The sequence below is a fragment of the Thermobia domestica genome, chromosome 2 (assembly GCF_964235325.1).
Source record: "Thermobia domestica chromosome 2, izTheDome1.hap1.1, whole genome shotgun sequence".
NCBI lineage: Eukaryota > Metazoa > Arthropoda > Insecta > Zygentoma > Lepismatidae > Thermobia > Thermobia domestica.
This window is the reverse complement of record NC_137455.1, coordinates 85,968,879-85,981,652: the sequence shown is the minus strand read 5'-3', so window position 1 is coordinate 85,981,652 and position 12,774 is coordinate 85,968,879. Positions and strand designations below refer to the sequence as shown.

Below are 12,774 nucleotides of genomic sequence, written 5' to 3'. Positions count from 1 at the left end.
AAAAACTATCTGAGAAAGTGATTAAAATGTTTGCGTCACTCTTGCCATTCTCGAGATATTGGCCCAAAAAATGGCCGATTTCGAGAGATTTAAGGAGCCATAGCTTGGGAACCGTAAGTCACATAGAGATAATATTGATGTTGATCAATACCTAAGAGAATGGTGAACATTCTGGTACCAAATAGTAACCGGTGGCCACTGATTAACTGTCTAGTGACCAACTGGCCACCGTTCCCCAGATATTGGCCAAAAAAAAGTTTGAATTTCTAGATATTTATGCAGCCATATCTCGAGAACTGTAAGTCATAGAGAGATGGTATTTTGCTAATTTTTGCGAGAAAGAGAAGAAGGTGCGGATAAAATGATTTACTTTTACATCTAGGAACAATGACAGTTATCTTTCCCACTCCATCTCTCCAATCTTTTTAAGTTCGTTCTGGCAATGCTCTTGGAGCATTCTCAACTGGTTTACACTTCGGATGGCTCTCCTAGCTCCGTAATTTATGCGTTTTTCCCCATTTGCACGCTTAACTTTTTTTCTTTCGTATTTTGAAGTAAGGAATCACCTATCACAGTGTGTCAGTATAGTTCATTATCACCCTATATAACTTCTAATAACCAGCCTTATTCATGAGCCATTCCTTTACGGATTTACTAGATTTAGCATTTATTTATTTTTTCAAGTCTTGTTTAAGTACAATAAAATTCAATACGCGCTTTTCCCTGTTAACAACAGTGGAGCAAAAATGGCCCCAAATTCTGGAAGATTTCGTTTAATTTACGGCTAGAACGAGTAAGTAGTGACTGAATATTGAATTGAGGGGTTTAATTTAAGCAAAGAAAATGCAAAATAGTTTTTCACAGAAATAAGAACCCCTATTAGAAGGACTTTTTGTTTCGTTGTAATTTAAAATAGACACGAGGAGTCTATACTACTTGGTTAAAAATATAAAATTTATGCCAGTTGACACCAGCTACCAGTTGGAATAAACATAAAATGTGATTGAATTTATTTAAAATCGTAAATGGAATTAAAGCTAGAAAGAATAGATATCGTTAGATTGTATCATACTTTATTGCATATACTTCATGAGAAAGGAAAAGATTAGTAAATATAACGTAATGTTCCACAAAAGCTACTTAAATCAATTTTTGTATAGATTATTTTTTACTACCGTTTTCTGTCGTAAAATTTGCAAAGATAAGAATAAAGGTAAAAATAAGTAAAAATTAACAGAGGTCTGCAGTTTGTTCGTTTTATAATGCTACAAAACTGAGATGCGTTGCCATATCTGGTAAGAAAATAAGATAGGTCGCTGTTAAGAATAAAGAGAAGAGCTGAAAATATCAAAACGCAAGTTGATATTAATATGGTGAAATTAGATATAGAGGTAACACATTACATGATCACTTATTGGTAAGTAAGTATTTCATATTATTAGGGTAGTTTTAATCAGGAGATACATTTCTTTAAAGAGCTAGCGTACTTTACTAACGTGCAAGTGCTCAACTTTCAATAATTTCAAGGATCCTTTAAATAAAATATAGACTGGCTTGGTAGCACTTGTGTGTATTGTAGAAAATCGTGACATCACTGTCCAGGTCAATGTACTGTCGTAATAAAGTGTTAGCTGTTTCAAATCCTTAACCTGTGCACTTAGAGAAGCAAGGAAAATGAATTATGATTGCACGTAAATTATTTTATACTATATGTTTCGTTTTCCAAAAGCTGCGACAGCGCCAATGCAGCAGTCCATGTGGGGACAGCGAATGTCCGTTCCCTGTTGATTACTATACTTTGTACTGATGGATGTGGGGTTAAGAAATGTTGTTTAACTCCAATCAGGGTTTCGAAGAATGCGGGACTTGCATCCAGCAAGCTTTGCAAGTGACAATGAAGTATTGAAAATTCAGAGTAAAAAATTGCAAGACTGAGCCAGGAAACGAATTCGAGTCTCTGGCTTAGTGTGCCGGTGCCATAATCACTACATTACTCAGTCCTCTCCTTGAATATAAAAATAGTAGGGAGGGAAAAATTCAACCAGTTTTGTTTACAGCACATTCCTTGTATTTTAGAATTCAATGAAAATTCAAATTATGAAACGTACCAGGACTGAGACAGGAACGTGGTGTAAGAATAAATGGTTGATTCCCCATCCACCATTTTATCTCATAATAACTAGTTCAATAGTCGTAGGTTCGCATATAGACACTGAGGTTTTCTAAGCACAGCAACAGGAATTGTGGTTGTCTATGTGTCTGAAAGCACGAGCACTAACCTCAAGGGTGGAAGATGTGTGGCTGGTCAGAGAACGGACTATAGGTAGTGTACTGCAGCTCTCCAGTGCGACAAGCCGAACATTTCGGATTCAATTCTAGTCCTGTACCGCACTCTTCCAATCTGATTTTTTTTTTTTTTTTAATTGAATTAGCACCTGTAAGGAATACGGTGTAAGAAAAAGCTGTCGATTCCTCCCATTTTGTAATACAATACATCAAAATGCTCATTGAGACCTGGTAAGACTATATTTAGACTAAAAACTGAAAATGTGTCTTTAAAATTTCATTTAAAGTATTGGAATTTGGCCGGGGAGGGGGAACTGTTGTTAGTCTGGAAACTTTAAAAAGTGTATTCAAAACTTCACTTACATATAGGAATTTGACTGAAGAAGATTATTTTAGACTGAAAATGTGTCTTTAAAACTTCACTTAAAATATGAGACGTCTTTAAAACTTGACTTAGAATACGGAAATTTGACCTGGAGGAGACTATTGATAGACTGAAAACTGTAAATGTCTTCAAAACCTCATTTAAATATAGGAATTTGGCAGTCTAGTCATGCGGATTGGTACACACATCTGCTCTAGGAAGAAGAAGAAAAAAACTTAAAAACGCTATTTCTTCCTTTAGTAGTATTTTATAGATACTGAAATATTTACTGTTTAAAATTTTTGCAGTTTTATTTTATTTTAATTTTATTTTTTCTATTATTCACATAAATTCTAAAATAATCTTTGGACATGAAGAAGAATCTTGAATAACGTAATTATTAACATGTGTTTCTTGTTCATTGCAGAGGCCTGATATGATTGAATTAGTGAATCACGAAGCAATTGTGTGTCAGATGCGAGAGAACTTCTTATTAGAAAAGGAAAATGCAGTGAAAGAGGCTGTGGCCCTTGAGAGACAGCAGTGGGAAGCTAAGCTGGCAGAAGAAGCTCTGCAACTACGAGAGCAGTTGGAACAGGAGCGAGAGGAGCTTCTGCGACAGGGGCGTCGCAAAACTGAAGCCGAAAAACAAATTTGGTTCAACGAAGCCATGAAGCGAGTGGTTAGTGAGAAAGAGAGACAAATTGAAGAACTTCGTGCGCGGGAAGAAACTCTTCGAACTGAGTGCGAACAACACAAACAAACGATATATCGGTTAACGCAAGGCTCAGAGTTAAGAGAGAGTAACGGAGATGGTACTTCTACTGTGAATGTGTGGTCTTTGTTGAATCGTGTGGAAGTTTTAGAGCGAGATAAAGCAAACCTTGAATCAGAACTTCTGGAACAGAAGAGGCGAGTGTTTGAACTTCAGAGGCATGCAGAAATGAGTGCGTCTGTTGCTGTTGTGATGTGAGTGTTGCCCCCGATTAACTAACAACAAGATAATGCTTCTATCTTGTTTCCTTTCTTATATGCATGTTTCATTATTCAGTTCATTGTAGTGTTTATTCTCTTTTTCTTCTTTTCACCTAGTACTATGTAGACAAGGAGCGGCACATTAGTAAGTATCAATTTTCTTAAAAGTACATCTTCGAATCTCTGTTGTATAGATAGCACAAACGTAAAATTAGTTTGTACATGAAGAGAGAGAGAGTTCCTTTTGAAGTTAATTACAGTTTTTAGTGGTATGGATGTTTAACTCCAAAAATTGAAGACCATACATAACTAAGACAACCTATCTTAAGAAAAATGGAAGGTCCCTCGGAACGCCAAGGCCAGCTTCAGAACCACTATTGTAGAGCATTCAAAATTTTACACATTTCAAGCTAGATGCAGAATTGCTTGTAACGTATAATTCTCTATACTGAATATTTAAATTACCCATTATTTATTATTGCTCAGTTTTAATGAGAAAGCAACTGTCTAGTCTCCTGACAATGTATGCATTCTTTTTTCTCTTTCTTTCTTACGAAATTTGATGTTTGTGTTTCTCTAATACAACTATCATGACTTTTATTTCATTATTGTCCCATATACACAGACATTATGTAAAAATAAAATATCTTTTTTAAAATTCATACACATCGTTCATTTAAAACAGAAATATCTTCAATTAAAATATATATGTAATGGGAATTGTTTCCACAAAACAGTTATCAGAAGATATCAGTTTCGATCAGCGGACGGTAATCCTAATTATACAGTGAAACCTGTGAATAATGGACACCTATAGGACATGATTATTTGTCCGTCAATGAAAGGTGTCCATTACAGAGAGGTTGCAGAACTTTATTATGCTCAGCTCTTGTAGTAATTGTAAGCGGTAACAGTAAATTAATTAGTCGTAAATGTAAATATAAGCTTATTTTGAATACTGTGCCCAGTGTTTGAATTACTTGAGGATGACGAAGAAATCTCCCTCTAAAGAAACAAAAATATCGCTAGGGGATGTGCTTATATGTGCGAGTACTGCAAAATATATTACGCGTAGTATTTTTTTTTTTTTTTTTTTTTTTTCGTCGCAAGTACTTGTCGAATCCCTTAATTCGCGTACCACCTTTTACCAAGATGAAAACAGAGAAAAGGAACAGTTTAAATACATCTTAAAATGTTCTGTGTGTGTGAGTTCCCCAGATGATTGACATGTCAGATGCTTTTTGCGAGAAAGGAATTTTCTGTTTATTGTACTGTGCCGAAGATTTATTTTTCAAATGGCAGATGATATTTACTGTATTAAATAGTATGAACTGAGAATAATTCCTGTCCGTTATAAAGAGCTTACTAAAACATTTCGGGGGGAAAGAATACTGCGTGTTTCTGTATCTGAGAGTGTCCGTAAAAGAGAGGATTTTGTTCCGTAATAATAAATGTATTTTTACCTTGACAATAAAAATATGTCGGTATTATGATATTCGTTACGGGAGATTTCACTGTAGAGCCATTCTATGTCAAATCAACACAAGGTTTCAAATCAATCCTTACAGATTGCAGTGTCATTTCATGTTAAGACCGCTATATATAAAACATTCAGACTGTTGTGAATGTATTTTTCAACTTTTACAGGTGCATTTTGGGATAGCATGGGATCATCTGTTAGGAGAGGTTCCACTTTCACACGTGGGGTTGAAAATTGCGGTATTTAGGTTATATATATATATATATATATATATATATATATATATATATATATATATATATATATATATATATATATATATATATATAGGGTAAGAGGTGATTTCTCGCATCAAAATAAGAGAAAAAGTTCATATGCATTTATGTCGAAAAGTGCATAGTTTCAGAGCTAGGGCTGTCCAAAATAGCACAAAAGCTAATTTTCAAGAGGTCCTATTTCGAATTCCAGAAACTGTGGATGATGGTTCTTAGCAGCATAAAGAAAGCCACGCATACATAGTCCAAAAGTGAATATTTGGTCAATTTTCAATAACTCTACAGGGGTGTAATTCTCACATATGATCTCAATGGGGTTTTCAGATATATCCTGATTTCAGGGAGGACCCAAAGTAGAAAGGAAGTAAATGTTCACAACTATGGACATCCAGTGCTTCGGAGGGAAGTCGGAAGTGTTAAGAACCGGCAGCTTCATGTCTTTTTGTGTTCTGAATAACGTATGATGCGCCGACGTATTTCGTGACAATATATTTCACGTTTTCTTCACGTATAAGCGTGAAAGAAAACATTGCAGAATAAGTTCTCCTGAATACGAGAAACCATGCTGCTGACGATCCTTAACACTTCCGACATCGTGTCAAAGGATTCCATGTTCACTGCTATGAAGACTTATTGTTTGCCTACTTCGGACCAATCATCAAACTTCGGTTAATGCCATGTCTGGGAATTTCACATTGCAGGGAATACTCTGTACAGCCATTGAACATTAATGAAATATGCATTTTTGGATTGCGTATGCGTGACTTCCTTTAAACTCATAAGGACCACCATCCACAGTTTCTAGAATTCGAAATAGGGCCTCTTGAAACTTGGCTTTTTCTCGGTTTTGGACAGCCCTAGCTCTGAAACTATGCACTTTTCGGTATAGATCCATATGAACTTTTTCTCTTATTTTGATGTAAGGAATCACCTCTTACAGTTTGTCGGTATGGTTCATTAACACCCTGTATATATGTCCGTTATGAAGAGATGAAAGGCCTTTACTGAACACTGTTCTCAACTTGAAGTGAAGTTTGGAGTGAACTTGAAATACTTTTAGGTTGTGACTAGGTCTTTGTCAGGCAAGGTAAAAATACTCGGCCTCTTAGGATATAAGAATTATTGCGGATGGCAAAAGAAACTAACGTGATTACCAAGCTCGGGAATCGAACTTGGAATTTGTTTAGCATTTGTGCGTTGACAGCTTTGCTAATATTAATTTGAATACATATAAAGTTATTTGCACACCAAGTTTTTTTTTTTTGTGTGTGTGTGTGTGAGTAAATTGTGATGTGATTTAATCAAAACGGAATTTTGTTTTATTACAAATAACTGTAATAAATTATTGTATTATAGGTTATATTGAAAGTGCTATATTTTAGTGATTTATTTTATTATAGAAAGTATAATATAAAGAAATTTATACTAGGCGGATGATGCATGTAAGACATGATGAAGGAATTCATGAATGTAATTTAATTTGAGTATATTTGATAAGTTATAGTTATATTTATATATTTATGTTGTTATTTTTGGTGAATAAAATTTAAAGAAAGTGTTATTGAGTAGTATGTAATTATAAAAAGTTACATAAGTTTAATTATTTTATTAATATTTGAGCATAAATTAATTGTAGGTTTTATTAAAGTGTGGTTATTTTTTATATGATTGTGTTATATTTTTTATTTTCAAACGAAGTTATGGGAGTTTATGAGTTTAAATAACTTTATATGGATTCAAATTAATATTAGCAAAGCTGTCAGTCTACGATGCTATAGCAAAGCTGTCAGTCTACGATTCCCGAGTCTACAAATTCCAAGTTCGATTCCCGAGCTTAGTTGTCACGTTAGTTGCTTTTGCCATCCAAAATAATCATATAGAGATTACAGAGTTCACCGTACATAGCACATCCAGTGCACGAATCCAGGGAAATCTAGCTTCCCAGGGTACAAAAAGATTGATATGGACCAGCTGGATAAAGAAACATTCCACTACATCTTGCTCTTCATCTTTCCCCATAACATACGTTAGAAATTGTAGTTATGTATCCACATATGTCAAATTTAGCCAGCAAAGTGCCAGCTTGTCAAATTTGGTGAGTGTCTGTTCCAATGAATTTTGGCGATACTAAGATACCTTAACAAGAAGTTTGAGAGGAATGAACGCATGACATTTCTGTGTCCCAGGAATTGTTTGTGCTTTGCTGAATGATCTTATAGGAATGTTGCTGAGTCGGTGAGCTCTTCGTGACTGACAAATGTAAAATGCATTGCAGTAAAGTTTGCCGCTGCTCAGTCAAAAAATTGGAAGGACGTAAGAATTATATTATATGGACTACAGACTTGCTCGAGTTGCCAAGTTCTTAACTGTGCTACTAATCCCATCAGAAGAGGCCCCCTTCCAGTGGTTGTTGCAGCAAAATGCTATTCAGCCTCTATGCCAAAATCAACTTTATGTGAATGTAAGTTTATATTTTTTTTTTTTTCCACGTTGTACTGACTACTAGATCCATCAGAAAACTAGTATATCTTTTTAGGTCTAATCTGGTTACTCAAGAATGCTTCACAGTTATGTATCCCTCCATGTTTGTTAACCACTTTTGTAGTTCTTGCAATTTCTGGAAGAGTAGAAAATTTATCTCCGTTTATTTTACAGGAACCTAAGTTAACATAATTTTCAACTTCGCGTTTGGAAGTGGAAACTCTGTAATCAAATGAACTGATCTCATGCTGATATCTAAATAAATCTTTGGGGATTCAATCAGAACATTCTGAACATCTTTTATAATTTTTCGAAAATTTTGAAAACAGGCTTTTTCTTTTTAAAAATGAAATTCACAATAGATTTTTAAAAGATAAATCTATAGTGTCGTATACCATTTGAAATCTCTTTTCATAAACTTTAAAATGACACCTTAACTAACGTCCTTGATCATGTAAATCACCACAAATTCCAATCAGACAAATGTCACTCATCGCAGTTTTTGAGAAATTTTGAGAACTTTGGTAGTAAATAAACTTGAATTATGTAGAATTTTGTGTGTTTGTAGCTCTGTGAACAATGGGGTGAAATAACAGCCTATGGATTTTATGTCGCTTACTAGATTAAAATCCTCGTTAACAATGGCACTTAATGATAATCACCGAAAGTGCCAGTTTCAATGCAGTGGTCCTTTGGATTGGATATAAGCGGGAGACAGTGGCCTTACTTGCAGAATTATTTCCAGGTACGACTGGTGGTAGATTGTTGATTGGCCTGCATCTTGCTCTCAGGAATTAGACTCGTTGTGGCCTTTGGTATCTGGTTAGGCACACACAAGATCCCTTTCTTGGAAATGGCAAATCCTCGTGTGTCATATTCTCGGATAGTTGCATATATGAATATTTTGCATCGAAATGGATGCCGGAAGATATATTCTTCCATGATTTTACTCAATACGAGCTGAATGACAGAGCATTTAAGTTACTATTTCTTACTGCTGAGGTTAGATTCACTGCCGTCATCAGCTGTGGTACCACTTGTCACATTTGAAACTTGTTTTCATAGATCATGAGAAATTCGTCAAAAAGAATTACTTAGTTTGTAACTCAAGAACTATCTACATGACATTAAACCTTAGCAGTAAATATTATTGGTATCTTGATTGATAAAGTCAGGAATTTCCATTGGAGCCTTTCGGATTTTTATATTCAATGCCGCTGACTGAAAAATTCCTTGCTGTACACAAAACAAAGTGACTTCAGTAATTAAAATATGGAGACTGTTTGTATCAAGGTTAAGCTGAATCGTAGTTAATTTATGTTCAGAATTACTGATTATAGTTAATAACCGTAGTTCGTTTATGGTTTACTAGGCTTGGGCAGCATGCGAATTTCTTATGATTTTTCAGTGTTACCTTCTGTTAATTTTTTTTAAGTCCTCATATTCCATTTTTTTTTCTATATTTATAACAAAATTGACTAAAAACGTTAATTCAGAGTAATGAGAAAACCTTAATTAAAATGTAAAATAATGAACGAATCGGTAAGTAGTTTACTGTATTTTATTCCTAGTTTATTATTTCTGTAGTAGGTTGATGTTTGTTGCGTTTCATATTTATTTTGCAAACTAAATTGAACAGTTGATTTCATTATGTGAGTTAATAATTTGATCTTATTGTTATGGTGTTTATTGTATGCATCTCCAAAGCATGTGTGTAAATATCGTTACTGACTACCTTCCATCAAATATCATCACCAAATGGAAAGTCTTTTTCCGTGGTTTAATCTGAAAGTAGCGCTGAAAAACGCACCATTTTTAATCAAAATCAGTACCTTCTTCTTTAAAGCATTAAAAGTATTTTCATACTTGAGATAATTATAAAACTAAAGCGCTTGTGAAAGTAAAGTTTTCAAGACAGTATCAAGCCGATATTCTCTAAGATTTCTGTTCTCACTCCATTTCCCGAAATATATTTAAGAGGGTAAAAATTGACAATACATCGATAACATCGATAACCAAACGATATGCGACCTGGTTTATTTAAATCATGAGAGATGAACCGCGAGTTCTGTACTTCATTAATATAAATTACAAGACTTCTACATTACACGTTTTATTGTATTTCTTTTCTTCCGTCTCATAATGATAGCTTAATGGATTTATGTCCCCATAATTACTTCTTGTGTATCCTATCGTAAATATGCTGAGACGATTAGTATCTTAATTTATAGAGTTGTGTTGTGTGTATTTGCAATTTAAAAATAAAAAATAAAAATAAAAAAAAAGTGGAAAAGAAAGCTAAAGGCTGTGTAAAGTATCAAAGATATATAGAATCAATTTTCAGAAAGTCAGTAAGAACGCTATATCACTACTTAAGTATTTGAGGGATGAAGAGGAACACATTTCTTTGTCTTTCTTTCAATTCTAGACGATATTCTCGTCATTTTGGGATTTTCCATGCTCATGATTCCCATATAATCGTTTTGTTAACATGTTTGTCTTCGGTGTACAAGTAGGCCCATGTTCTTTTTGGAAAGAGCCTGCTCTTTTTCTTAGCTTTACGTGCACATCGTAGAACTTATAACTAATCTATTTTATATGCCATAATAATGTAATAGTACTATACAAAAACAAGAAAAAAATTTAGTGCAATTAAGAGACTATATCAAAGATCTGCTTTCGACGAAAAAACTGTACACATAGTTATCTGATGACACAGTTTTAGCTAACCGCATTCGCTTCCCTAAATAGTAGACTCTACAGGATCTGCGAGAGACCCTGTAACATTACTAACAGAACAAACGACCTATCAGGTTGTCTAAAAAGTATTGCACCTTTAGAGGTCAAAATTGATATTTGTGTGTGTTTGTGTGTGATTTGAAAAAATCATTATAAAACCACACATGCAAAATTTTTGTTCTATGACCTGTCATTGTTCCTGCAGCACCATAATCCCGTTACTGTAGAACTATGGTTTCTGGACAAACAATTGTGACATATTTTCACGGGCCTGTTTTGAAACGTGCTTAACACCATTCTCGGAGTTCTGGAGAGATCGAAACAAATTATAGTCTGACGATGCCAGGTCTGGTCTATATGATGGATGCATTAATCCTCTCAGCCAGTTATCTCAATTTTTGACGGGTCGTTACGGATGTTTGTGGTCTGGCGTTAGCAGCATGGTATACAACATCCTTTCTGTTGACCAGTTCCGGCCGTTGCTTTTGAATTACTAGATGCACTCGCGCTAATTTCGACAGTACAGATCCGAGTCTATCATTCTGCCCGGCGGCAGCAGCGCATAATGTATGATGCCTTCTTGTCCCACAAATGCAACATAACGTTCCTGAGCATCAGTGTGAGCTTTTCCACAAACTGTGGAACTACTACTCACTTCAACCACGATCTTTGTCACACATTATTGGCATAGATTATCCTCCTTTTATCGCTCGTGATCAACTGCTTCTGAAATGGCTCGTGTTCATTATGTTTCAATAGAGATTAACGGATAGAAATTCGATCGAGTAAATGTTTCTGAGTCAGATCTTATAGCACCCAAACGTCGAGCTTCTTTTTGTAACCGCTTTCTCCAAATGGTTTAACACTGTTTCGTGATGGAAGTTTAAGTCATTGGTAATACATGACTGCTTACATGTTGATCCTGCTCGACTTTTGCCGAAATATCATCTACTTTTCCTGTGATTGGTCGCCCACTGCAAGGAACATCTTGGGACATCGAAAGTGACTGAACTATCCTTTTGGCTATTGATAACGTATCTTGCTCATAAACAACACAATTTTCTTCACTGGCCTACTCAGCCTTTGCGCCTGTTTCGAAATAAATTTTTTAGATGTAACGCAATTTTGCGAAAAGTTCACTCATCTTCATGACGCAGTACCTTTCGTCTGACTATAAGAATGCCAACACTTTTTGTACATCTACTAGTTTCTACTGTCAGCTGTCAAATAATTAGGCTTGACTCGCTGCGACTCATATTGTCAGATTTGGGGCACCAACGCCATCTCGTGCGCAAGAGGCTCAGTCTTTTTTAGACTATCTGATATGTGTATGAATAAACACTTTCAAAATTAACCAATGAGTGAAAATATTAGAACACTTGTTGTGTTTGAATAGTACTTTGTAGGTAGCAGTACTTCGGATACATATTGCTTGTACTAATATATGTTTATAGTCGGAAAAAGTTTAGAATATGTCTTATGTGTGTTTGCTGAATTTCAGGGAAGCCAGTGCCAGTGGAAGTAGAGATGCCGCAACGAGTCCAGATCCAGCTAGACAGAGTGTTTACGAGCATCAACTCAGGGAAAAACTAGTGAGTTATTATTATTATACAGTCTTGTATTTCACTAATACTCTAAACTTTAGCATGGATTTCGTAAATGAAATGGAAAACGATTTTAATAGATTATTATAATATTTTCTGGTAAGACAAATTCTGGAAATAAATGATTGTAATTATTGTTATACGTAAGGTTCGGATTTCTGTGACATGTCATATTTTTTATCCTGGCGTCTTTTTACGTGTGATTAAATATAAACATGTTTCTGACGGTTTTTAGTAAGAAAATAGTGTTTTTATTGGTAATATGAATACATATTTCAAGTATATTTTGGCTTTAGGTCATATTTGAGTCCTAAGTATATCGTACTTTTGATCCTATTTCGACAAATTTCACTAATTGCTCAGAAATATATTTGCCAACGTTGAGACAAGATTATGTGGAACTTCCTTCCTTACAAGTATGTGACATTGTGTAGAGGAATTTGAACGAGTACTGTACAGTATAAGGGTAATGGTTCTTGATCTAGCATAGCACCTACTTCGAAAAGAGAAATTGCCACTTCAGTCTCCGTCTCGTTCCCTGCAGTGATACCTGAAGTCCAGTTTCTTTAC

General features: G+C 34.8%; 1 protein-coding gene across 5 annotated transcripts in view; it reads left to right on the top strand.

Moving 5' to 3' along the window:
- Positions 1 to 12,774, top strand: part of Atg17 (autophagy-related 17) — a 93,982-nt gene that overhangs the window by 64,761 nt on the left and 16,447 nt on the right. For all 5 annotated transcript variants that reach the window (XM_081743628.1, XM_081743621.1, XM_081743602.1 and 2 more), the window contains exons 16-17: positions 3,078 to 3,619; positions 12,102 to 12,192. In XM_081743628.1, the coding sequence (XP_081599754.1) occupies positions 3,078 to 3,619; positions 12,102 to 12,192 (633 nt within the window). The remainder of the gene's footprint in view (positions 1 to 3,077; positions 3,620 to 12,101; positions 12,193 to 12,774) is intronic.